This window comes from Palaemon carinicauda, chromosome 45 (genome assembly GCF_036898095.1).
Source record: "Palaemon carinicauda isolate YSFRI2023 chromosome 45, ASM3689809v2, whole genome shotgun sequence".
Lineage (NCBI taxonomy): Eukaryota > Metazoa > Arthropoda > Malacostraca > Decapoda > Palaemonidae > Palaemon > Palaemon carinicauda.
Genome location: NC_090769.1, coordinates 39004492 through 39029340, shown reverse-complemented (window position 1 = coordinate 39029340; position 24849 = coordinate 39004492). Strand labels below are relative to the sequence as shown.

The window sequence follows — 24849 nt, the reverse complement described above, 5'->3', positions numbered from 1 at the left end:
ACTGATGGTGAGTTATTGTGTATGTGTTGCTTGCACTTGCTTGGCCATTTTTCTGTTTTTTTTTGTATGACGTAATCATTACCTGGCTCTTTTAACCAATTGCGAGCTTCCAAATATCTATGCACATGTTCCCGGATGTTGTTATAAAACAACCATTGTTCCACCCTCCCCTTCAATTTGAGTTAAACCACCATCACGTGAAGACATCTCCAAGAGGGAACTTAAGGGAAGTACAATCTATTTCGAAATTTAGCAATTTCATCTATGTCGGCAATTGATTGTGATGAAAATGCTCTGTTTAGTGTATAACTTTTGTTACTCATGTGAAAGTCAAGTAAAAAATAACCCCAAAATAATGAGCCACAGGGACTGCGAGCACAGCTCAACATTACCACTTGCCAGTACATAGAATCTTGGTGTTTTTCTTTATTGTGAGCGAAGCAAGCCACGGCGGAGCAAAAACCATTAGATGAACGTTTAGTGAATCATAGAGAATTGTGATACTTTAATTTCCAGCCACTTGCATGAACCATATATTTTTCCAACTGGATATCTTGTGCTTATTTTGCATTTCATTGTGTTCATTTTGCATTATTATTGCTGCAAATCACTCGTTTTTAGCTTTTCCCAACCCAAAAAACGTGGTTTCCTACTGGTGTCCTCCATAATTGTCTTTATATAAGGGGGTCCAAAAACTCATGAACGGGTGGTTTGCCCCAATAATCATGGTCAGAAATGCTTAAGATAGGTTTACACTTACGCACTTTTGTGTTACGGGCAGTTACAGCGTGGGTCCGCAAAACACCGCCAGTAAACCGACTTGGTGTGATGTGTGACGGGCATGTTATGGCATGTTGTTGCGGTGACATTGCAGTGTCTTGCGAATGGTGTAGTTTTATGGCGCAGGTTCATGATGACATACTGTATATATATATATATATATATATATATATATATATATATATATGTATATATATATATATATATATATATATATATATATATATATATATATATAAGGCTTGGCTGGTGAACCTATGTAGGTATATGAAGTAGTTAGCATATTTTTAAAAGTGTCTTACACAAGGTCAAGGGGCTCATGATTGGTAAGGTAGTTTAAAACTCTAGCTAAGCAAAACAGTTTTCTCCAAAGAACGTGAACAATACTGCTACTACATGTTACAGGGATGATTTGAAACAAAAACTATTATGATTTCTCAATAACATGCAATAATAGTTTACATCTTGTCGTATTCATAAGTTTATTAATTGATTTAATCAGATTTGTTATGACATTTATGCATATCACCAGCTACAGTGTTATTTTCTTAACTCGATGACGTCATGGATGCGAGGTAATTTAATATATTTACCGTTAGTTCTCGGTAGAGACAAGCTGATAGACAATCCATTAGACAGTTAAACTGACAAAGCGAAACATATTACGTTTTTATGCCATTGAATTATGTAAATGCACTTCGGAGTATAAGAAACACAAAGAGATGTTAGACAGACTTACAAGCTGACAGGGTAGGAAAAATATTGAGAGAGAGAGAGAGAGAGAGAGAGAGAGAGAGAGAGAGAGAGAGAGAGAGAGAGAGAGAGAGAGAGATGCCTTCCAATATTTAAACTTGCCTGTAGGTTTATTTATAAGTCTACATAATCTTTCCTGTGTCTATATTTCATCTAGTAACATATAATATCCTTCCTTTTCGATATTCATTTTTTCTTCAGACTTGGCCAAGAAAATGCATTGACTTCCCCCATGCCTATTGCCTCTGCTCTCAAAAACAAATCTTGATATTCCAAAACCAAAATTACATAACATGTGTAAACAGCGCAGCCATGATCGATAATAGCGGCTGCCTTCTGACGACCTTAGTTAATTCCTCAATCACAGCAGTTGTCATTAGAGCAAGGGGATTGTAGTGAAATGTAAACCAGTCTCTGACAATTAAAAGCCTAAGGGCTCGGCCAGACCAAGCGCAGCTAGCGGGGAGGTTAGCGGCAAGAGGTTCCAGCTGATAATTGAAACCTTAGGTATCTTATGTAGGTGGCCAGATAGGAGTCGCGGGGCTTCCCGCGACTCCTATCTGGCCACCTACATAAGATACCTAAGGTTTCAATTATCAGCTGGAACCTCTTACCGCTAACCTCCCCGCTAGCCGCGCTTGGTCTGGCCGGGCCCTAAGATAACCTTTCTTACATCACGCAGCACGCCCTGCAACATGTGCGTGCCATTTATGAATCATGTACGAAGGCGCAATAAGGGTACTGCACGAGTGCCGCAAGCCTCTGTAACATTTTGCCGTAACACTTCCGCACAAGAGGTAAGCACCTGCACCCAGCCGCGCACTCTATGGTATGGTGCGTGTGGCGCGTCACCATGCGGAGCTGTGCGGGTTTTTACTTCTTTGTAGTGATACCACATCACTTACGGTTTTGTGTGACTTCATCAGGTCGGCAGATGCTGCACAAGATTTTAAATTCGTTTAAAATCTTTGCGGCTCTGTACGATATTAGGCTTAGTTTGGCGGACCGCGCCAGACATCGACAGCGACGCTCTTAGGGCTCGGCCACACCAAGCGCGATGAGCGGCGCGGTAGCGGCATGACTCGGGCGGCAGGCCAGCGACAAAATGTTGGGTGGCCACACCAGAACCGCGACACCTCTCTTGCCTCTTCACTCACAGCTTTCGAAGATGGCCTTCCTCGTAAACATGACGATGGTATTTGAGTAGGAAATTACTTCCGATTGAAAATCTTTGTTTTAATCTGAACAATAAAATACACAAGAGTCTGGATTCACGATTTTAATAAACAGAGAAGGGAAAATAAGTTAATTTTGAAATTAACGTCGCCATTCTCATTTGTACGGCGACAGATTTAATGAATATCTACATATTTCACAAGTGTTTTGATGGCAACATCCTTCCTAGATTCAGGCTCAAAAAAACAAACGTCGAACTATAGACAACCTCAATCTCTCTCTTACCAGGTATTATAATTGCTTCAAATATGATAAAGTTCACGAAAAATCATTGTCCCTTTCATTCCAGAATTAACTAGCATTTGTATAAGATATATTGTTTAAATGTAAATTACATACGATTCTTTTTACATTTGAAATTTCTCTACTTCATCTTATATATATATATATATATATATATATATATATATATATATATATATATATATACACACACACACACATATATATATATATATATATATATATATAACTAAATGGTGTTTAAATAGGTTGCAAAGCACAAAAAGGTGTAGGCCTACCCACTATTTTATTACCATCCATTTGCAGTTGATTGCCATAACTTCCATTTATTTAATTTAATTTTGGTCTCCGAAACATCTCCCAATAAATTGTTGATTAGTTATGACTGGAAACAAACAACTGAACGCGTACCCCTCCAGGAACTGATGAAAAATGGTGTAATCTTGGTTGAAGACGCTCGAACCACCGCGATTTTTTAAAACATGAAACATAGTCTGGCGGCAGCTGCAGTGGTTGGAGGCTTCTCGCACCTCCTATCTGGCCACCTACATAAGATACCTTAGGTTTCAATTTGCCGCGGAACCCCTTCCCGCTAACCGTGCCGCTAGTCGCCCTTGGTGTGGCCGAGCCCTTACCTTTTGGTGCTATTTCTGGCGGTTTCTTGCGAACCCTCGCCGTAACTGCCCGTAGCAATAAAGTGCGTAAGCGTAAACCTACATATAGAATACAAGACAGCAAGTGAGAAAAATTTATGGTTCATGTATTTAGCTAGAAATCAAAGTATCATATATTTACCGAAAATTGATATCCTTAACTTGATCGATAGTGAATTGAGTTTATAGCAAAGAATTAACATCGTTAGTAAGTTTTTGGTAAATTTTTCAAGCAGGTATTTATGCAATTAATAACATAAAAAATTTCCAAAAAATATGATTTTGTTGTGGCTACAATCTGCCGCCAGATTCCAGGAAATCGAATCAAAGGGTGCGATTTTTATTGGTGGTGTAGTGGTTGATGGTCCCCAGACCTCCGCCGTCTGTGCCATGTCATAATCAAACCACTGTTCTCTAGTCTTTGGTAATGCTAATAGACCCTGTACCATAGTCGTCCACTGTCTTGGGGTAGAGTTCTCTTGCTTGGGGGTACACTCAGATACACTATTCTATCTTATATCTCTTCCTCTCATTATTCTTTTTTAAGTTTTTATAGTTTATATATGAAAGATTTATTTTAATGTTATTGTTCTTAAAATGATTCATCTTAATTAGCGTATTCATTACTTCTCTTGTAGCTAATTCATTTCCTCGTTTCCTTTCCTTACTGAGCTATTTTTTCTTGTTGGAGCCCTTGGGCTTATAACACCCTCCTGCTTTTCCAACTAGGCTTATAGCTTACTTAATAATAATAATAATAATAATAATAATATGCTTACCTACTTGATATATCAAATAGGCCCTTATGAATGACCAATGCATGTATAGATTTAGCTTAATCTAATTTTTTGCATGAGAAAATATAATTCATAAATAAAAAAAAATAAAAACTATGGAATCTTTATCCTTTACCATCACATTGCTATCAGGTTGAGTCATTCATCGTTCCATTACGTAATTTAGTCAGCCTAATGGAACGCACATGATATTCTAGCAAGCCTGAACGAGTTGAGAACCATCACAATGACGCGTTGCCAGGCAACGGCTGTAAACAAAGCCCTCCTGACGTCCGCTGTGACCCTTTGCCTTCTGTGAGAGTGTGACAGTGAGTCTGAGACAGAGTTGCCAGATTATTTCGACTGGTTTATCGTACATTAGCCTTAAATTGTCGTTTTTCAATCAAAACTACCGTACATGGTTTCAATATAATTATCAAGGAGTTACATGATTGACTTATTTCAAAATATTACAGTATAACTGTTTAATTAAACACACACACATATGTATATACCTAAGGTATGTATCGTACACCGTACAGGACCTAAAATAGTCGTACATGTATGATAATTATCGTACGCATGGCACCCCTGGTCTGAGCCCGAGTTGTCTGACTCAAGTCTAAACCCACTTAGTGTACGTTAGGCACCGGTGAACCTAAGAGTTCTTCCAAGTTCATCTGCCAACCCACTCTACTTCTCTGCAGGGTTACATCATTCCTTTCGTTATGTCACTTCAGGTTTGTGGGATGTCTTCGAGATTATCCTTGTCTGTCTGCTACTGTTTCCTGTCATTAACGCATGCCCTATTTAAGGAAAAGAATTGTCTTGTAAGAAAGTTTTCTGAGATATCCTAACTTATGCCATCCTAGGATGTCATATCAGATCCTGTTTTATATGTAAATGAGTAATTGAACGAATGGTAATGACGATAGTTCTGTGAATCGTCGGCTGCTAGAAACTACCCTATGCAGTTATTGATAGACGTTTGCTTCAGTTTTCGTAAGTGGCACACACACCAAGGGCACTCATACCGGGTTGAAGGTTAAAAACGCGTGCCAATGATCAAGTGTGATATTCAGTTGTTCTTGACTTCATTAATGTGTATCGATACTTAGACATTGCATACCAGGTGCACCTAACTCCGTTAATTTTAATTAAGAGCGAAGTAGCAGTTATCCACGTCTCTTGTTTGTCATGCATGTTATAGAACGCTTGTTCAGTTATTGAGTAGTTCATTGGCTGTTTTTTTTTCCTTATAATGAAGATTGCCCTACGTTGGATGACCTAGCTTAAATAGCTTACACATGGTAAGTAATATTCAGTAATTTTGATAATTGTTTACAACTAAACCGTTCGTTGATGTGACTTTATGTATCTTTATTTACAATTTGCTCCTTCCAATCGACTTTTCTTCATGAAGTTTTTTTTTCGTAAACGTACAATTGTCACGTTAGAAAGAAAAATTGGTATTGGTACCGAAAAATTTATTTAATCACCGTATTAATGGAACTCAAAAAAAATGTCTACTAATTTTGTGTCCCCACCTAACCTGACATAGATCTCTTATGTTTTTACTCAACCCCCCTTAGCTCTTGCATACTGTTCATTTGTTCTATTACTAAGAGAAGATTAAGTAATCATTATTTTTCAAGTAACAACAACATAGTATTTCCGGGAAGCTATATATTGTAGATAATCCATTGGAAAGACGATGACTGTGTTAATGACACTTGGAGTCGTATCAACGGAATGTGAAGTTACATTGATAAAAAGTGAGCCTAGCCTTTGTTTGGGGTATTATTGTAGTGTATTACAGGGCAATGTAACCTAGGAAAAAAACTACCTTTTCTTATAGAATAGTGCAATATTACTTTGGACATTGGAACTCTCATAATTGAATAGATCTTGTTAATATTTACAATGTCTTGATCCATATACTACTGGTAGAAACTTCTAGGAGCCTTTGCATATCAGTGGCCAGTTCCTCACGCGTTCATTAAAAATGGACATCAACTAACCTAAACTTTCCTCCCTAACCTAACCTACAAGCCATGTCCATACCTACTTACCTAACGTGAGGCTAACGCCCCCCTGCGACCTCCCTTACACTGCCGTATTCTAAGTTAGACAATACAGTAATACATACAGGTGGCCGCTTTCATACATACACCCCAACTTCTATTAATAAAGTTACATATTTTAATAAAATAAAATCGTTTTGCTCGTTTCATCATCTTAGCACCTGCCACACGAACCTCCTCCTAGCTGATAGTTTAGACATAAGCTGATAGGTGATGCGTTTCATAAGTTACTTGTTCGAACAGAATGAAGGGCCCAGTGTTTTATATTCTAAACCTTTTTGTTATTTATAGGTTTAAGTTTTCATCATCATCATCTCCTCCTATGCCTATTGACACAAAGGGGCTCAGTATTGGAATTTACAATTTAATTAATGCTATTAATCAATATACTGTATCATGATAGTAACAAAAGGTTATGGTAGTTTTGTGTATTATATATTTAATCTGGTAATGGGAAGCAAAGTCCATATTTAAAAGTAGTGTGGAGCACAGAGCTACAGCTCAACCCTTTGAACTCACTACTTTGTTGAATTTGTATATCGGTGATTTTATTCCGTTCCTATGTAGATACAAACTTCTGAATCATTTATATAGGTTTACATTCTCCATGTCGTTGTCGCTGACAGGTCTCTCAAGCAACGATCATGGCTCTATGTGGGATTACAGAGTGCCCGGCATTATGCCAAAAATGCCGTGGTAGGCTGTGTTCTTTAGATTCTCCATGTGATTTTAGTTGGGAATGGCCACTCTCTCAGTGGGAAAAGTATTGTGCCTGCCACAAGAAATCAAGGAACAGAAGCTTCTTCATGAGATGCACGATGTCTCCCACTCCAATCCTTCTTTACCATAGTTCCCTGTAACTCTGGTAATTGAGGATTACGGCCATAACAGCTGTTTTCAGATTAGTGAAATGTATTGATTTTTTGTCGCCTTTGGGTATAGTAAACATAAATTTATTCCTAATCTGGATCCTTTGGCTTTAGGCTTGGTACAGTGTGAACATGATCCTGTCCAGGTATCTTTAGTGCCACATTATGTTGATCACCATCTCCTCCCATGAGTGCGCTCAGTGGCAAATATCATGCGGTTTCTCTCATTTGGAGGATTCTCCAGTCAAATTATAGAAAATATCTCTTCATTCAGAGCCGAGAACATCTTGTAATGAATGACAACGTTATCTCTTCCTGTATGTAGGCTGCGCTCTTGGAAGGTGTATATTATTCCCCAGCTTGTTTGTTTAATGAGTCCTGTTTGCCTCATACAGAGAGAGGCCCACAGCATAATTTTTCTCCAGAAAGATCTGCTTGGCTTTGTCAAGAAAGCTCCTTTATATTTATTAGTTAGTGTTGAGACATCCACAGCCATGTTCTCAACAGATTCTAGTAAAAGTTATCATTATCTACCAACCTTTTTGCTCCACATGTTTTAGCCACAAGTGTTAAACATACCCCATGCGTACGTGCTGATGTCATAGAGAGCGCTGCCATCCCTACTTGTGATCGCGTGGGCGTGCAAGCTGAACGCACCACTATCTCAATGTACAACCTGATCTTATGCACCTCATGACCATACTCTTATTTCAATTTTGATAGGAAATCGGACAGCCTGTAGCTCAGGAGCCTGGCGAAATAAGTCATTATCTTCATCTTCTATGCCTATTTACACAAGGGTCACAGTTAGATTTCGCTGGTTGTCTCTGCCTTGAGCTTTTAAATCAATACTTCTCCATTTATCATTTCCTACTTCACACTTCATAGTCCTCAGCCATGTAGGCCTGGGACTTCCAACTCTTCTAGTACTTTGTGGAGCCCAGTTAAACGTTTAGTGAACTAATCTCACTCGGGTAGCTTAAAGAGCATGCCCAAACCAACTCCATCTATGCTTCCCCTTTGTTTTAAAATCTAGAAAATCTGTTGGATATTGTTTCATTGTCATACCATGACTCATGTCCATACTGTAACGTTGATCTCACTAAACTGAGGTATAGTCTGATCTTTATATGTAATTTAGGGTGATTTGTTTTCCAAATTTTACTTAACCTAACCATTGTCTGATTTGCTTTTTCCAATCTTTCATTAAACTCAAATTCTAAAAACCCTGTATTAGAGATCGTAGTTATTAAGTATTTAAATGATTCTACCTCATTAATACTATCTCCTTCCCATGATATTTCATCTTCCATTGCGTATTCCGTTCTCACCATCAGTGTTTTTCACCTATTTATCTTGAGCTGAACATCCTGTGACATTTCATGCTTTCAGCATTGCAAATCCTGTGGTGTTCTGTTAATAAGGACAGCATCATCAGCATACTCTAGGTCTGCTAATTTCCTATTACCAATCCTGTCCAATCCTTCTACACCATCCCCAACTGTTCTATGCATTACAAAATCTATGAGAGGGATAAGCACTATAGGTGAAAACACATTCCCTTGGAGTACTCCGCTGTTCACTGGAAATTCATTTGATAGGACTCCACTAACATTAACTGTGCATTTGCTATGTTCATGAACAGACTTGATCAGATTTACATATTCAAGAGGAATTTCATGATAATTCAGGGCTCTCCACAAAAGTTGCCGGTGCACACTATCAAAGGCTTTTTCATAGTCCACAAATGCCATCAAAAGTGGATTTCTATTTTCTACGCATTGCTGTACGTCTCAGAATGAAAATTTGGTCAGTGCAACTTCTTCCTTTTCTAAATCCTGCTTGTTCATCTCTCAGCTTTTCATCAATCTCTCTCTCTAGTCTCTTTAGAATAGGCATACTGTACTATATATTTTTATGACAATTAACGTACGTGTGATGCCCCCGTAATTATTACAATCAGTTAGGTCTCCCTTTTTGGCATTTTCACCAACGCTGCTAGCTCCCATTCATCAGGTTTTGACTCTTCATGCCACATTCTACAAAATAATCTTGTAAGTATTCTGGGGGTCACTTCATTTTTGGCCAATATCATCTAGGCAGTTAATCCATCGTATCCAAGGCTTTTCATCTCCCGAGGTTTTTAATGATATCTTCAACTTCAAACACACTGAATTCATTCATGGGCACATCAGTGTCTTCCTCAGCTTCAGATATATCCGTCAAATTATTCTCTTCATATCTCCTACTCCAGACCTCACTAAAGAGTTCCATCCAACGTTGCCTTTCTTAACCTTCTGTTGTTATAATAGAACCATCTCTCTTTTTGAAGGGTATATGCTTCTTCTTTGCCCTGTAGAGATTTCATTAATAATTCTTTGAGTGATTCTTACACCATAGCCACTCCCTGAATTCATAGCTAATGTCGGCTTCATATGCTTTTCTCTCTAAATATTCTCTCCAATCATTCCTGGCTTTTCTTTTGACTTCACTATCAATACTGAATAATAGGCATGTTCTATCTTAAAATTTTCATTACTTCCTCAAAAACTTCCAACAATCAATTTCGTGGTCAAACTCGAAATTGAAGAAACCTCGCCAACAATCAATTTCGTGGTCAAACTCGAAATTGAAGAAACCTCGCCATCGTTCTCCGTCGACTCGACTTCTCCATGACTACCCCTGGGAGTCAGACAAGTACGAGTTGCATCCATGTGACCCTGCGAGCCGAACCTCTATTGCTTCTAGAGGGGCAGCACCGGCTGCTGCCGTAGGGGATCCTCTTTCTGACGAAGCAGGTCGTCTTCTATGGCCTTCCTTGGGGTTCACAGGCATGCCCATACAAGAAAAGGTTGCAAGAGGTCTTGTGGTTGGGCACGCAACGGGAGCGAACATCCTCCCCAAGAGTTGATTCCCATCTTCTCCCCTGAGGCTCTATAGGTCGATGGCCAAAAGAGACTCATGCGCTCTCGACTGCCTTGATCTCAGTTTCTGCTCGCCCCGACATTCGCTTTTTGGCTGGCAGGTGTGAGCAGTTGCTGACAAGTACTCCTTGGAGTGACTTGAGAGATCCTTTGTGGCGAGTCCAGGGACTAGCTTCGGCTATATCTTGAGGGCAGTTCGTGGAATCGATCTTTTGATTGAGTTTGTTTAGCCGGAAGGGAGATGAAGTGAGCTGTCTGGAGGTCCGCCTCCAGGTATTGTACAATCTTCCCTTCCGAGGGAGTGGCGTGTTCTTCACCAGGTGGTGTTTCGATGGATAGATCCCGTTCAACAGCTTCTGCTCAGCAAACTCCGCGCCTGCAAGGAGATTTGCCGGCGGAAACAAAATGGGCTGATCGTCCGTCCCGCCTGCAGGAGAGACGGCTTTCTCCTGAGTGGTTCCCCCCCCCCCCGGGGGATTCCACCAAAGAGCATTAGACCCGCTCTAGACCATCAGACTGCAGGGTTTTGGAGCTAGACGATGATGGTGCATGGCGATTGCCTGCGATCCGTCTTCCTCGTCATTGCAGACACAGCATTGCGCTACGTGCTATGTAAGGACAAGCTCTCGAGAGCTTGCTTCTATGGTTTCTCCTCCACCTGCCCATCCTCTCCCATAGGAGAAAGGAAGACTGTACCTTTCTCCTCTTTTGGGGAAAAGAAGAGTCGAAGAGTTTCTCTTCTGGATGCGCTAGAGAGCAGACGCTCTGTCCAATTTTTAGCGGAAGAGTCTTGCACAGTGTTGCGTACCCTACCACCTAGTGAGGTGATAGGGCAACTTCTGCACAAGGAAGGCGAGCCCTCTATTGCTACGCACAAGGCTTGTTCTAGAGAGTCTTCCCATCTAGATTCATGAGCACTAGAGACCTTGCCTAGAGTAATGGCGTGCTCTACCTTACTGCCGAAACTGATGCCGAAGAAATTTTTTACCTCTTACTTCCTGTGTTTCTCAACCTGCACTGTCTCCCTTGGGCTCCTTTGGGTCTGGATTCGTCCACTCCCCTTCCGATGGAGAGTCCCTCCACTAGCCACTGTTTATCAATCATCCTGTTTGCTGGAAAAATCGCTGACAGTGGCAGTAGACTGTAGTCGACTATTCCCATCCACAAGAAGCACTTCCTTCACCTGTTTGGTCTCCCTTCTAGGGATTCCTCCGGCAGGAATTTGATTCATCCATTCCCTGCCATTGTTCTTCGGAGCAGGCCTTGTCATCGGCAGTCTCGTCTTGCTAGAAAACTTGTCTTGCCCAGCAGATGTGTCACATCCAGCCAACCCATCTACAACTCCTGACGGCGATCCAGAGATATCCTACGGAGATTGAATTCCTCCATTCCTTGCCCTTGTTCCTCGGAGCAGGCCTCGTCAGCGGCAGTCTCGTCTTGCCCAACAAACTTGTCACACCCAGCTGACTCTTCTGCAACTCCCGACGGAGATCCCGGGAGAACTCCCTCTGCGACACGATCTACTCTTAACAGCTACATGTGAACATCTTTCACAAAGCCGTATCTTAGCTGCGACTTCACGGCTGGAGACTATTCAGCTCCTCCTCTCTCAGAGAGTCCTTTCTGCTATAAGTTGCAAATAGGATGTCTGGATACCTGCATTGATCTTCAGCTTCGGTCTACCAGGCCAAGTAGACTGTAGTTGTTATCGTGGAAGGGGTATCTCTCCCCCTCGATGCCACTATTTCGGTAATAGAGGAGTTCTTTGTTTACCTTCGGGATGAAAGCTTCTCTCGGTCTCGGCAACGAAAAACCACTGCTCGTCCTTGAGCTTCGCCTTCAGACCGAAAGGAATTAACCTTTCCTCTTCGTCGCTTCTCTTCATACGGAGTTTCGAACCTACATACCCACAGTTGGAAGGGAGACTACCTTCACGGGCCGTTGGTCTCATCCTTCAGTCCCCAAAGGGTGCCCCCTACGTCCCAGGACTCAAAGCAGCAGATCTTCGGCCAAGAGAGTCGGTGAGCCTCATTGGCTGCCAACATCTCTCATTTACGGTGATGGGCCAGGTAATACTCGATATCCTTCCTGGCAGCTTGTATCCCAGAATTCAAGCACTTCGGATTGGGAGTCTTTCGTAGTATGACCAATGATCCATATCAACGGCTACTATGCCAGGGAGAAACTGGTGGCCTTACCTCAAGGAGACTACAGCTCGGGGAAGGTCAAAAGAAGGATCACCTAGAACACGTTCTCGGTTTGGACTGAGCGTTGCATCCTGATTCTCCTCTTCATAGAGGAAACTGAGAGCTCATAACGTTAGGGGCAGGAGTACGCCTCGGCATTTTATGAAAACTACTCTTGACACAGGCCTGTCTGCGGCGTGTGGAAGTGTCAGATGACCTTCACCGCCCACTTCCTGCAAGACTTGACCCACAGGAACAAGGAGACATTCTCCGTCGACCCTTTGGTGGCTACACAATAAATGGTTTAAACACCAGGCTCCTTAATGGATAAGTAGGAGATGGGGGAGGGCAGAGTTTAACTATGGTTAAATTACTTTAAAATTTGTAATTTTTCATAACATTTACTGTGCTATTTTTTTTTTATCTATTAATTTGATATATATTTTCTCTAGAATTTATTCCGATCAGCTCTATAACAGTCGAGCTTAACTCATTTGGCCAGTAAATCTCCTTTTATAATAATGATAATAATGGAACTGTGACCTGGGACTGCCTTTTTTTCTCTCCTGTAAAGTAGGTCCTGTGTATTTTCTTTCAGAACAAGCTAGTTTCGACTCAAACACTCGTTGCAAAGTGTAAGGCTCGGAAATTCTACAAGGAATGTGTCTGCTGCCTTGACATTGGAGTTTGCAGCCTCACCATATTGCTCAACACTGTTGATGCCAGTTTTTCTCTTAAAATTTTTAAACCAGCTATGGCTTGCCTAGAATGTTTCTTTTTCTTTGTCTGCTGACATACCTGTCTCCTTTTTAAGGTCTGCATATAATACTTTTGCTTTTCACTAATAATGATCTTGGTAATCGTATCTCCTACGAAGTGCTTCTTTTCTAAGTTTTTAAGAACATGACCAATATCTTGCCCATGTCAGCAGCGCTTTTTTATTTGATATCTTCTTTATTCAGAATTGTACAAGTCATGGACATTGTACAATTGTAAATTTTTTCCAGACTTCTTGATAATTTGTTATATCACCGCTGAGGTAGTCATCTCCTTGCCATCTTTCTTAAACATCTTGATGGCCATTGTCTAGATACTTTACTGTATTGTTAACTCTACGGTTAACAATAGTTATTACAATTTAATAAAGAACACACAGTCACTGTTCTACAAAGAACAGTTCTGAAGACGCTTGCACGATACTATAGATGATTCTGCTATGAGTGCTGCCTGGAGAGTGGAAGAGTTAAGGTCTGAGCAGTGGGAATTTGAGCCATACAAAAAAAAAGAAGTATACTAAACATCATGTGAACACTACATGGTTGGTGTATGGGCACTGATTGACTGTTGTCTGCTCATAGCATGCTAGTCTCGTTAGTACGTGTCTATAAAAGATTTGGTTACTGGGGAAAAATTTTGCTCACAAACCGATATAGTGCTTGTAAACAGATTTGTCTTTGTATGCTTGCATACTAATGTGCTTATATTTAAAGATATTCTCAAACCAAGGTACAGTACTATACTGCTACACAGTACAGAATTTTAGTATAGTACTGCACTTCATTTGGAAGCTTATATATGTAGGTGCTGTATCTGAATTTTATAAAATGTTAAACCGGGTGCAAGTCCATTTTTGTATTCATTATGTGTTTAAGGAAATCTGACACGTCAAAAATCAACTTGCGTTGGGTGTTTTGGAACCAATTAACGAAATATGTGAGATATTTAATTTTTTAAGATTTTTTCTGGTTATAAAAAGAATAAACAGTGGGGCTTTAATTGGTCAGCAAATACTTGTGCGCTTTAAATGTTTTCTGGTGTGTTATGTGATTTTTTCATTTTATATTGAGTGACTTACAGATGTTTTTGTATGCTGTATTCACAGAGTGATGAAAGAAAGCGTCCTCTCTTGGTGTCGTTTGGCAATCCATTGCTAGACATTACTGCAGTTGTTAAAGACAGAAGTCTACATGATAAGTTTCAACTTCCTGTTGATGGACAGCTGGAGGTGAATGAGAAGCAGCGAGCTCTATTCAATCTAGTTACCAAAGAGTATGTAATAAACTCAGTTATTTCTTAAAATGATACTATTTTTGTCATTCTTGAAATATAAATACAGTAGTACAGTGACTTTATAATTAGTAATATGGTAGACCATTTTATGCTGAAAATAGAATCTTTTTATTCTGATAGTAATGAATGTTCCTACTTTAATATAAACCCTCATCCATTAATAGGACTGGGATTTTAACAAACTTGGATCTCAGCTGTTAAAGTTTATAATGAGGTCTGGCAGTTGCAGGTGGCTGGGAAGCCCCACCCCCTTGCCACCCCACTGAGTAGCCACATTGACTTCAACCACTAAGCAGTATGGACGTATTCTCTATGTTACAGTACTTGGCAATTGTTTTCATCTAATTATTCTTTTTTCAGAGTGAGTGTTTTTAGATGTCATTAAAGAAACCACGTGGGTGCATGCTGTCCTGCACAGGTGTATTTGGCAGCAAGTGCCCATTTTATTAATATTGTATATCTTTTAAATCTTCATAAGAAGGACTAATGTGGACCCCCATTCTTTGTTTCATTCTGACAGGGGACATGACTGCATGCAGTCATCTCCCTAAAATGAATGTGGGGAAGGGCTGCCTTCGTAGTGGTTAGCGTATGGTAAGGGAAGGAGGAGGAAGTCAAAGCAAAATTCTTTTCCTTCAGGATATTCATCAAAATTGAAGAAATCCACAAGACCTTTCTTCTTAACCTCTGTTAGACTACTTGAGCTTCTGAGTCTTCTCTGTGTCCCTCCTGTGGGATTACGAAAAGGGATGATGACTCCAACCTCCCCTAGGGGCAAGCTACACATGAAGCACTCTTATCTACTTAGGCTAGAGAAGTAAGTAATCCCCTTTCTCCTTGTGGTGAGCCTGATGGTGCAATTCTTGGTGATGATGCTGCTAAGGACATCACCATAAGGATGCTGTGTCCTGCCTTCCTTGGCCCTAATAGGCATGCCATCTACAGAGAAGCTACTGAAAGTTCTTACCACATCTAGCACTACTTAGTCTGCAGCTGCTGCTGTCTCTGCAGAGGAAGTGACTGATGTGACCCCTTTTGTCTAGGCCCGGACTCCTGAAAGTGCAGTTGATCGATTATCCTCAACTTCTGTAGTTCTGTTCCCTCCAGCAAAGGAAAGTTTGATGATGATTTCTATTAAGGGAAGTGCACGTCCTCAAGCCCCTTCTCCTCCCATCCCAGTTCCTTAGAGCTTGTCTTCTGCAGTGGAATCCTGTGTTGCTGCCAACCTTCTAATGATGAAGGGGAGAGAGTGCCTTTTGTGTAACCAACTTGAGTCTTTCCCCCCTTCCATGTTTAGTGTGACAAGGATGACTCCAGTTCCTCCATGGGATCAACCTCTCCATTTTAAAGCACAAGGGATGCCCTCAACTTATCCAGCGATGGGCCCATTGCAGAGGACAAGAGAGATCTTCTGAACAGTACAGGATAGCTCGCTTTACTATTCTCATGTGCTCTCTTGTTAGTGCACACTCAAGTTCTCATGAACGCTTCTGCTCACTTATTGGTGAGCGCTCACCTGTTAGCCCTTCATTATTGCAAAGTTTAGGTAATGGAGACACCCATGATAAGCATAAAACTGCATAATATTAGTGTCCTAGAGTGATTAAACTCATAATTGCTTGAAACAAATGACCACTGCATATGACTAGTCAACTGCACCCCAAATAACTCTCAGTACTACTTTGTTTTCATTTGGTTTCTATCTCTGTATTGTAGTTTATATTACTATACTTTATAAAGGTATTTGTACAATACAGTACTAGCACAGCTTCAGTACTAGTGTAGTTGATAATGAAAAAATCATGCAAATGATGATACAAGCATCAGATGCTGTATGGCACACTTCTTCATCTGATGCTAATCGCATCTGGCTGGTTGGCCAATTGAAAATCCAAGTTGTTCCAACATCTAATACAAACCCTTTCGCTCTTTACAGTGGATATGTATTTCAGCAAAGACTGAAAACAAGCCATAAAACTATTTTGTGAGTTATAACTAACCCCCACTGGTTAGCAGAGGGTTAGACTATCACCCCCCTTTCACACACAGGTGAAATTGTCAGTTTTTATTTTGGCCCTGTGAAAATTCGACCTACTGTTTAGCTGGGTGGAAAATGGTACGTCACTCTCTTCTGTTAACCCTAACATTCCTTTAAAATAAAGTGGATGTAATTCTGTTTTGCTTTCTCTTTTCTGATTTGCTTGTGTATTGTGAAGTTCCATTACAATGCGTATTTATTCCGGTGTGGAAGGGCCCCCTAGTGGCACCTTCATGTCGGTTAAGGAGACGGATCCTCACGTCCTTTGTCCGGCGTGGCCATCCTCTCAGTGGGTACGGTTCGGTAGAGGATGAAAGAAGTCTAAAAGGGATTCTTTTCCTTTGGGGTCTTCTCCGAAGGTGAAGAAGTCTCGACTTCTTATTCCAGCATTTTGTTCCCTCCCCATTGACTGCTCAATCAGGGGAGTCTCTTGCTGCTGACGCTATGCGCCAGCTTTGGCCTTCCTTGGGATCTCGGGTTCCCCCTCTAAGGAACAGCTTTTGGAGGCTCTACAGCGAAGGAGACAGGAGAAGCACTCACCTGCCTTCCCAAGAGTTGACTATTTTCTTCTTCCTCGAGACTGCGGTGTTTGAAATGCCAGAGCTTCTTGTTCCCCATGCTGTAGCTGCCTCCTCTTCTGCTATTCGTTTATACTGCTTCGGCATATGAACGAGAGCAGTCGCTGACTAGTACCCCTCAGGGTTACCAGTCAGGAGATCCTCTCAAGGTGAATCCAGAAGCTGACTGAGCCTGCTCAGTGCGCTGAGGTCCCACAGTGCTTGAAGCACCTAGCTTTACCTTCAGGGGTTGAGCACCCGTCTCATTTGCAAGTGAGGCCATCCTCACCTCACCAAATTGGTTGCTCCACGGGGCTTTAGGAAACGAGTGCTGGATATGTTCATGCCTTGTTCCATCTCCTCGGAGCAAGACGATGCTAGGTACGCTGGCTGTTCAGTTCCCGCACCTCGCCATTGTGTTTGTAGGACACAATTGTGAGGCCAGGACCTTTGGGACCTGCTCCTTTGGCTCCTTCCACTCACAGGGAAGAACTTGCTTTACCTGTTGCACATCAGCTGGTAGATACCATATTTTTTTTCCTCCATTTTGTAATGGAATTTTCAGGGTTTAAGGGCTATATATGAAGAATTTGAACTCCTTATTCATGAGCATTCCTCCGTAATTATATGTCTACAGGAGAGAGATAATACTCCTTGTCCTCACGAATATATTAGTCATAGGACACCATATGATCACCGAGTAGGGAGCCATGGCGGAAGTCTCATGTAAGTTCGTCGGGATGGTCCCCAAATATCTTTGTCTATTCGTAAACCTCTGCAGGTAGTGGTTGTATAGATTGATATGGGGAGAAAATATACAATTTGCTCTCTGTACTTGCCTCCAAATGATAACATTTTGTATGTTAATTTAGGAGAGGTGATTCAACAACTCCCTCAACCTTTTCTTGTACTTCAAGATTTGAATGGTAGACATCCTGTATGGTTGATGTATTGGCAAAAACCAGGGGCGATATTATATCATCCATTGTGGAAAATGAGGATGTCTTACTCCTTAATATAGGAGAGCCCACACAATTTCATGTTCATAAAGGTACTTATGCATTGACCTTTCATTTGCAAGCTCTAACTGCCTTCTCAATTTCAATTGGAAGACACTAGATGATTGGCATACAAGTGATCATGCACCAATCATTATAAACACCAACAATGGTCCACCTTTACAAAGATTGCCACGATGGAATCTTGACAAGGCGGACTGGATTAAATTTCGCGAGCTAAGTGAGATCGAGGGGAGTGCAGAGCAGTTTGAAAGTGTTGATGATGCCATAGACTTCCTGAATTAAACTCTTCATACAGCAGGAGTCAATTCAATTCCTAAAACAACAGGGTTATTCATGCGACAACCACTCCCTTGGTGGTCTTCAGAACTAAGTGCTCTGCACAGAGCCACAAGAAGATCCTTAACTCGATTGCACAGACGCTGTACTGAGGAGAATTTATATACTGCACAAGAAATGTAGAGCACAGTTCTGTCTTGCAATGAAAGAAGCTAGGCGCCAGTCTTGGATGTCTTTTGTTTTATCCATTAACAGTAGAACGCCACCCTCTTCTGTGTGGAGGAAAGTATAAAAGATAGCATGCAAATTCACTTCCCACCCACCACCACCAGTGTTGAAGATGAATGGTCAGTATGTGAGTGGAGCAACTGAGGTTAGCAATGCATTGGCTGATAATTTTTAAACATAAGACTTACCCGGTAGTTATATATATAGCTTACGTCCCTGACGTCACAGCAGAAAATTCAAAACTCGCGCCAATCGCCAATTGGATAGCCAGGTGTACCACCCCTGCGCCCTAGTGAGGTACCTGGGAACCATTCCAGGATCCCTCATATATTCTCTGCCGTTGCTAGCGGCGATACGTGAATTCTGCTCTCGTCAATATTGATCTTATTTTGGTGAAGTACAAAACTTTGGTTGTTGAATCCCGCTTGTTTTTTATCTCGCTTTGTATATTCTGTAGCTCAAATTGCGGACTTCCTGCTCCACCTTCGAAGGAAGTGCAATTTCTCCTCCTCTACTATTAAAGGTTATAGGAGCATGTTAGCAACTGTGTTCAGACATAGAAACCTTGACCTTTCTAACAATAAGGATCTGCAAGAACTTCTTGAGTCTTTCGAGACTACAAAACAACGAAACCAAGATTCTCCTGCCTGGAATCTGGCTATTGTTTTGAAGTATCTTATGAGCGACAGGTTTGAGCCACTGGGTTCAACTTCTATGAAAGACCTTACTATGAAAACTTTATTTTTGGTTAGTCTTGCAACAGCCAAAAGAGTGAGTGAAATACTTCCGTTTAGCAAAAACATTGGATTTCGTGATGGTAAAGCTGTCTGTGCCTTACAATTAGGCTTTCTTGCCAAAAACGAACGCCCTTCTCAACCTTGGCCAAAAGCGTTCGAGATTCCAAATCTTACGGATTTGGTTGGAGAAGAGTGGGAAAGAGTCTTATGCCCGGTAAGAGCTCTGAGATGCTACTTGGAGAGAACGAAAGATATACGAGGCAATTCTGAAGCTTTATGGTGCTCGGTCAGAAAGCCCTCATTACAGATGTCTAAAAATGCCTTGTCATTTTTTATCAGGCTTTTGATTAAGGAAGCACTTATTCATTGTAATGAATCAGACCTTGGTCTTTTAAAAGTCAAGACTCATGAAGTCAGAGCAGTAGCAACGTCGGCAGCATTCAGACAGAACAGATCACTACAAAGCATAATGGACACAACCTTCTGGAGGAGCAAATCTGTGTTCGCATCATATTATTTGAAAGGTGTTCAGACTCGTTATGAGGACTGTTACACTTTGGGTCCATTCGTAGCAGCGAGTGCAATAGTGGGCGAAGGATCGACCACTATGTTCCCATAATTCCAATATCCTTTCCTTCTCTTGGTACTTTTAATTGTTTTTTATGTTTGTTTGTGGAGATTGTGTCAGTCTTCCACAATCATTGATTTTGTCAGGTGGTCAAATTTGTTCCTTGAGAGCGCCCGGAACGGGTTATTGGAGGAGGTTCTGTCATAATGAGGTATATACTGTACACCGGTTTGACAGTCCCAACGAGATCTTCAGCCCCCTGGGAGGACCGCTGGATCTCATAAGGCTAGCAGACATAATGAGGCTGAGTATCATTGAAGTCAGCTTCCTTATCAGGTACGAACCCTTAACTCTTAAGCAGGACTCCAGATATACTAGCTGTCTCTAACCCTCCACCAAAGGTGTTAATCAGCTATACAGTATATATATAACTATCGGGTAAGTCTTATGTTTAAAAATGGTATTTTCAATATAAAATAAATTTTTGAACATACTTACCCGGTAGTTATATATAATTTAAGTCCCACCCTCCTCCCCTCTAAGAGACAAGAGACATGGAATATATGAGGGTTCCTGGAATGGTTCCCAGGTACCTCGCTAGGGCACAGGGGTGGTACACCTGGCTATCCAATTGGCGATTGGCGTGAGTTTTGAATTTTCTGCCGTGACGTCAGGGACGTAAGCTATATATATAACTACCGGGTAAGTATGTTCAAAAATTTATTTTATAATGAAAATACCATTTTCCAATGTATCAAGTAAGTGCAAAGTAGCTCCTGGTTACCAGTATAAAAGCTATGAAGAACGGAAAATGCTAAATTTTGCAACGGAAAAGGAGGAATCCTTCAATAAAGGGATTTTGACGAAGGAAAAATCTATTTCTGGGCGAGAGACCTGTGTCGCCCAGTGAAATGCTCCTTTAGCACACCATTTCTAAGGTATATAACTGCTATATATTACCAGAGAAAAAATTGCATAGGGATGCCAGGTTGAACCCAGCTCGCTCACCTATAAAAGGTGTCGATATATAATACTGGGGCGTGATAAATCACAACCAGAGGCCTCGCACCATTTAGATATCTCCTGTCAAAATCCCCGAACAGCGAGGTGCCGTTCCACCTCCCACCACTACAGTACCAACAATCCCACGCCAGTGACGTCTCTCCTTATAGCACCCCAGATTGGGGCCCAATTAGGGAGGGACGGGTGGGTTCACTGGGCGACACGGGTCTCTCGCCCAGAAATAGATTTTTCCTTCGTCAAAATCCCTTTTCGGGGCTCCGACCCGTGTCGCCCAGTGAAATCTTACCAGAGAATGGGGACTCAATATGGCTAACTACCTGAAGAGAGAATAACACAAAATAACAGAGCTGATGAGTTTAATATAAAAAAAGAGGGATGTGGAAACCCGTAAAATTAGATCAACATGTATATGACAGTGATAAAAAGACATGGGAAACAATCAATAATGAAACCTGTAGGGAAAATGCAACAGATATGAATAGTGGGAATCCAGCTTGGTAATCAAAAACGCAAAATAAAATCAGCTCGGGGATTAAGAACAAGTGTAATGAAAACATTTCGTGAAATTGAACAATTGAATAATAAAATAATACACCATAAGGGTGTCTAGTAACAAAACAGGTAGGAACAACAGGTAAGCCAGGCAGGAGGGAAAGAGGACAGAGCAAGACGTGATTAGGACTCAGTACCTTCAGGAGGAACTATATTCCCTGCAGCTACTGTGGCAAATCTAAGAGCTTCTAAAGGTTTTAGGTAGTGGCGCTTGAAAACTTTAGGGGACCTCCAACTCGTATATTTTGAGAGCTCATCAAATTTCATAAGGTGGAAAAATTTAAATGAGGTAGCCACAACTCTAATATCATGGACAAGTGGGAATGATGCAGGATCAGTTTGTTTAATGAAATAAAGAATTTGTATGATTCCCTTAAGGGTAATAGTTCCTCCGTGTTCTCTAATAAATAAGGGCCCTGTGGTTGTAGTGGAAGTTCTGCCTAAGTAGGCTTTCAGGGTGGTAACTGGACACAGGGATGGATCCCGAGGAAGTGGAACAATCTTCCAGGGAGACCACCTGTTTTGGGGGTTCTTCATTTGTAGCCAGGAAAACTGTTAGGAGAGAGGAACCTCACCCGAAGAGAGAAACTTTATATGACCAGGGTCACTAGATAAGGCTGACAATTCTGAGATTCTGGAGCTCGAGGCGAGGCTCAAAAGAAAAAGTGACTTTCTTAATAATGCCCTATAGTTACAGGATCCAATTTGGGTGTCAGAGGCTAGCTTAAGAACAGCGTTCAAAAACCAGGAAACTGCGCTAGGGCGAGTTGAATGTTTTAGCCTGGCACAAGCTCTCGGAATGTATGAGAAATATGAATCCGTTAGATCAATGTCAAAACCAATATGGAAGATCTTTCCCAAGTCTGACTTGATTGTAGTAATGGTATTGGCTGCCAAGCCAGATTCGAAGAGAGTTCTGAAAAATGTCAGAGTTCGGTTCAGCGTCATTGTCTCAACTTGGGAATCTTTCAAAAATTCATCTAATTTCATGATAGCTGAGTCATATTGACGGAGAGTAGAGTCCCTTTTGTCAGATTCCAGGAAAATAGTATTCAAAGAATCTATATTTGTACCACGTTGGGCTGCGAACTTCATGAACTCCATAAAGTTAGGGCATTCAGAATCCTTGAGGAAACGAACACGTTGCGAGTTTGCACTGTCTTTGTTATCACCGGATTGGGAATCCGCTGGGGGCGGAGACCTAGTTCTAGCAACAAGGGGAACCAAGTGCTCTTGGGCCAGTTGGGGGCTACGAGAGCCACTCGACCTTTGACGGATCTGAGTTTGTGCAGAACTTTCAGCGGGAGATTCACCGGAGCAAACAGATAAATCGTCTTCCAGGTATTCCAGTCTAGAATCATAGGGTCCGTGGCATAAGCCTGAGGGTCCAGGTGACAGGTGCCACTTGTGCATTGCCGCCAAGGGAAAAAACTTCAACATGATGTGGTTTATCTGGGCTGATCAGGAGCCCTCTCTGTTGAGGCAGTGTACTATGCCTGCACTGTCGAGAACCAGTCTGATATGGAGATTCCTGGCTGGGTTGAGACGTTTTAAAGTGAGGAAGACTGCCATGATTTCTAGGACGTTGATGTGTATTTGTTGAAAGACCGGTGACCATAACCCTTGAACTTTCTTGTGTTGTAAAGGAACCGACTTGGGAAGATTCTTGATCTTTCCAAGTCTGCAGACTTTTTCTCAGGGGTGGGGAAAGGCGAGCACGTCTGTCTCAGCGTATTGCGGTTGCTCTGGAGCGCCACACCCTGTTTATGTCCCTGAGTTTGGACCTCAGGATGATGTCTGTCATGGAGGCGAAGTGTAAAGAACGTAGGATCTACTCTCGGCTTCTTCGGAAGGCCAACTTTCCCCTGAGAAATTTGTTTGTATTCCTCCCTATCACCTTCCTTTTGGCTTTGGGGAGGCACAGCGTATGGGAGCACAGGTCCCCTTGTAGTCCCAGCCATTGAAACTTGGTCTCCGGGACCAGGCGGGATTTCCTGAGGTTGACTTGGGATCCCAGTTGCCGAAGGAAGGTGAGGACTTTGTCGTTGCTAGGCGGGAAATCTGGTCATTGTCTGACCAGATTAGCCAATCGTCTAGATAGGCCACTACCTGTATCCCCTGAGTCCGGAGCTCTTGAATTACTGTCTCTGCTAATTTGGTGAAGATTCTGCGTGGTATGTTGAGCCTCAATAGCATCAGTTTGAATGCATGGGCTTGTTTGCCTAGCTTGAAGCCAGAAAGGACGAAAATGCCTTGCTATTGGAACGTGATAGTAGGCATCTGTAAGATCGATGGAGGTGGTGACGGCCCCACGGGGAAGTAAGGTCCACACCTGCGAGACGGTAAGCATATGGAATTTGTCGCAACGAATGAAGGAATTTAAACGAGACAGATCCCGGATTACTCTCCGTTTGTCTGAGGCTTTCTTTAGCACGCTGAACAAGCGTCCGTGAAATCTCAAGCGACGTATACTTTGGATTGCATTCTTTAGTAGCAGATCTTTTGTGAAGGAACGCAGTTCTTTCGTGAACTGAGACTGGTTGAACCACTTGCAGAGGTTGCCTGAATTGGGAAGATTGGAAGGGTCTCAATCTCTTCCTACCTTGAATAGGGGTACAAGTAGGCTCATATCTCCTCTTTGAAACCAGGCCCCACCTAACCTTGAGGTTTTGGTTGGCTCTAGCTGCCTCGCTAAGGACGGAGTTACCTAAGTCCCCTGGTTGAAAAGATCCGCACCCCAGACTGGAGCTTTGATGAGCCTATTAGGTTCGTCCCTAATTGTGGCTTCGGATAGAACGTGTCGTCGACGATGGGTCCTGGCATTTGCAAAATCATAGGCGTCAGCCATAAAGTTTTGCAAAAGTGACTTAGTGAGGACCTTAAGGAGGTCCTCCTCGTTGTAAGTGGCGACAGTCAATTCCGAAAGGGCAACTGAATTAAGGGATCAGCTGAATCAACACCTCGATTCATATTCCAATTTAATGAGAGACTCCGGGAAGTTGGGGAGCCGTTCGCTGAACTGCGTCGAGGCACAGTCCGGGCTCAACTTACCTACCGAGAAGGTAGCTGGGACGTTCCGCCAACATTCACTGTCTCCCGGAAAGAGAAGGGAGGGTAAGTCGGTCTCCCTGAGGTGAGGTAAAGGCTTCTCTTCCTTGACAGGCTGAAAGACCGTCTCTATGATCTTGGTCGCACATGGGGTAGGGGTCTGGTCGTCGGCCACAAACTTAGTATATGAACGTTTGTAGGCCGTAATCATAGTGTTCAAGCAATC

The 24849-nt window shown here is 41.9% G+C and overlaps 1 protein-coding gene across 2 annotated transcripts in view; it reads left to right on the top strand.

Moving 5' to 3' along the window:
* The first annotated feature begins 5046 nt into the window (after positions 1-5046).
* The window catches only part of LOC137634934 (uncharacterized), a 57849-nt gene continuing 38046 nt past the window's right edge, over positions 5047-24849 (top strand). Inside the window, exons 1-2 of one of the 2 annotated variants that reach the window (XM_068367497.1) lie at positions 5047-5181; positions 14387-14553. In XM_068367497.1, coding sequence (XP_068223598.1) covers positions 5170-5181; positions 14387-14553 — 179 coding nt within the window. In that variant the 5' untranslated portion in view covers positions 5047-5169. Of the gene's footprint in view, positions 5182-5451; positions 5752-14386; positions 14554-24849 lie in introns of those variants that run through there. The other variant, XM_068367498.1, reaches the window with a different exon arrangement.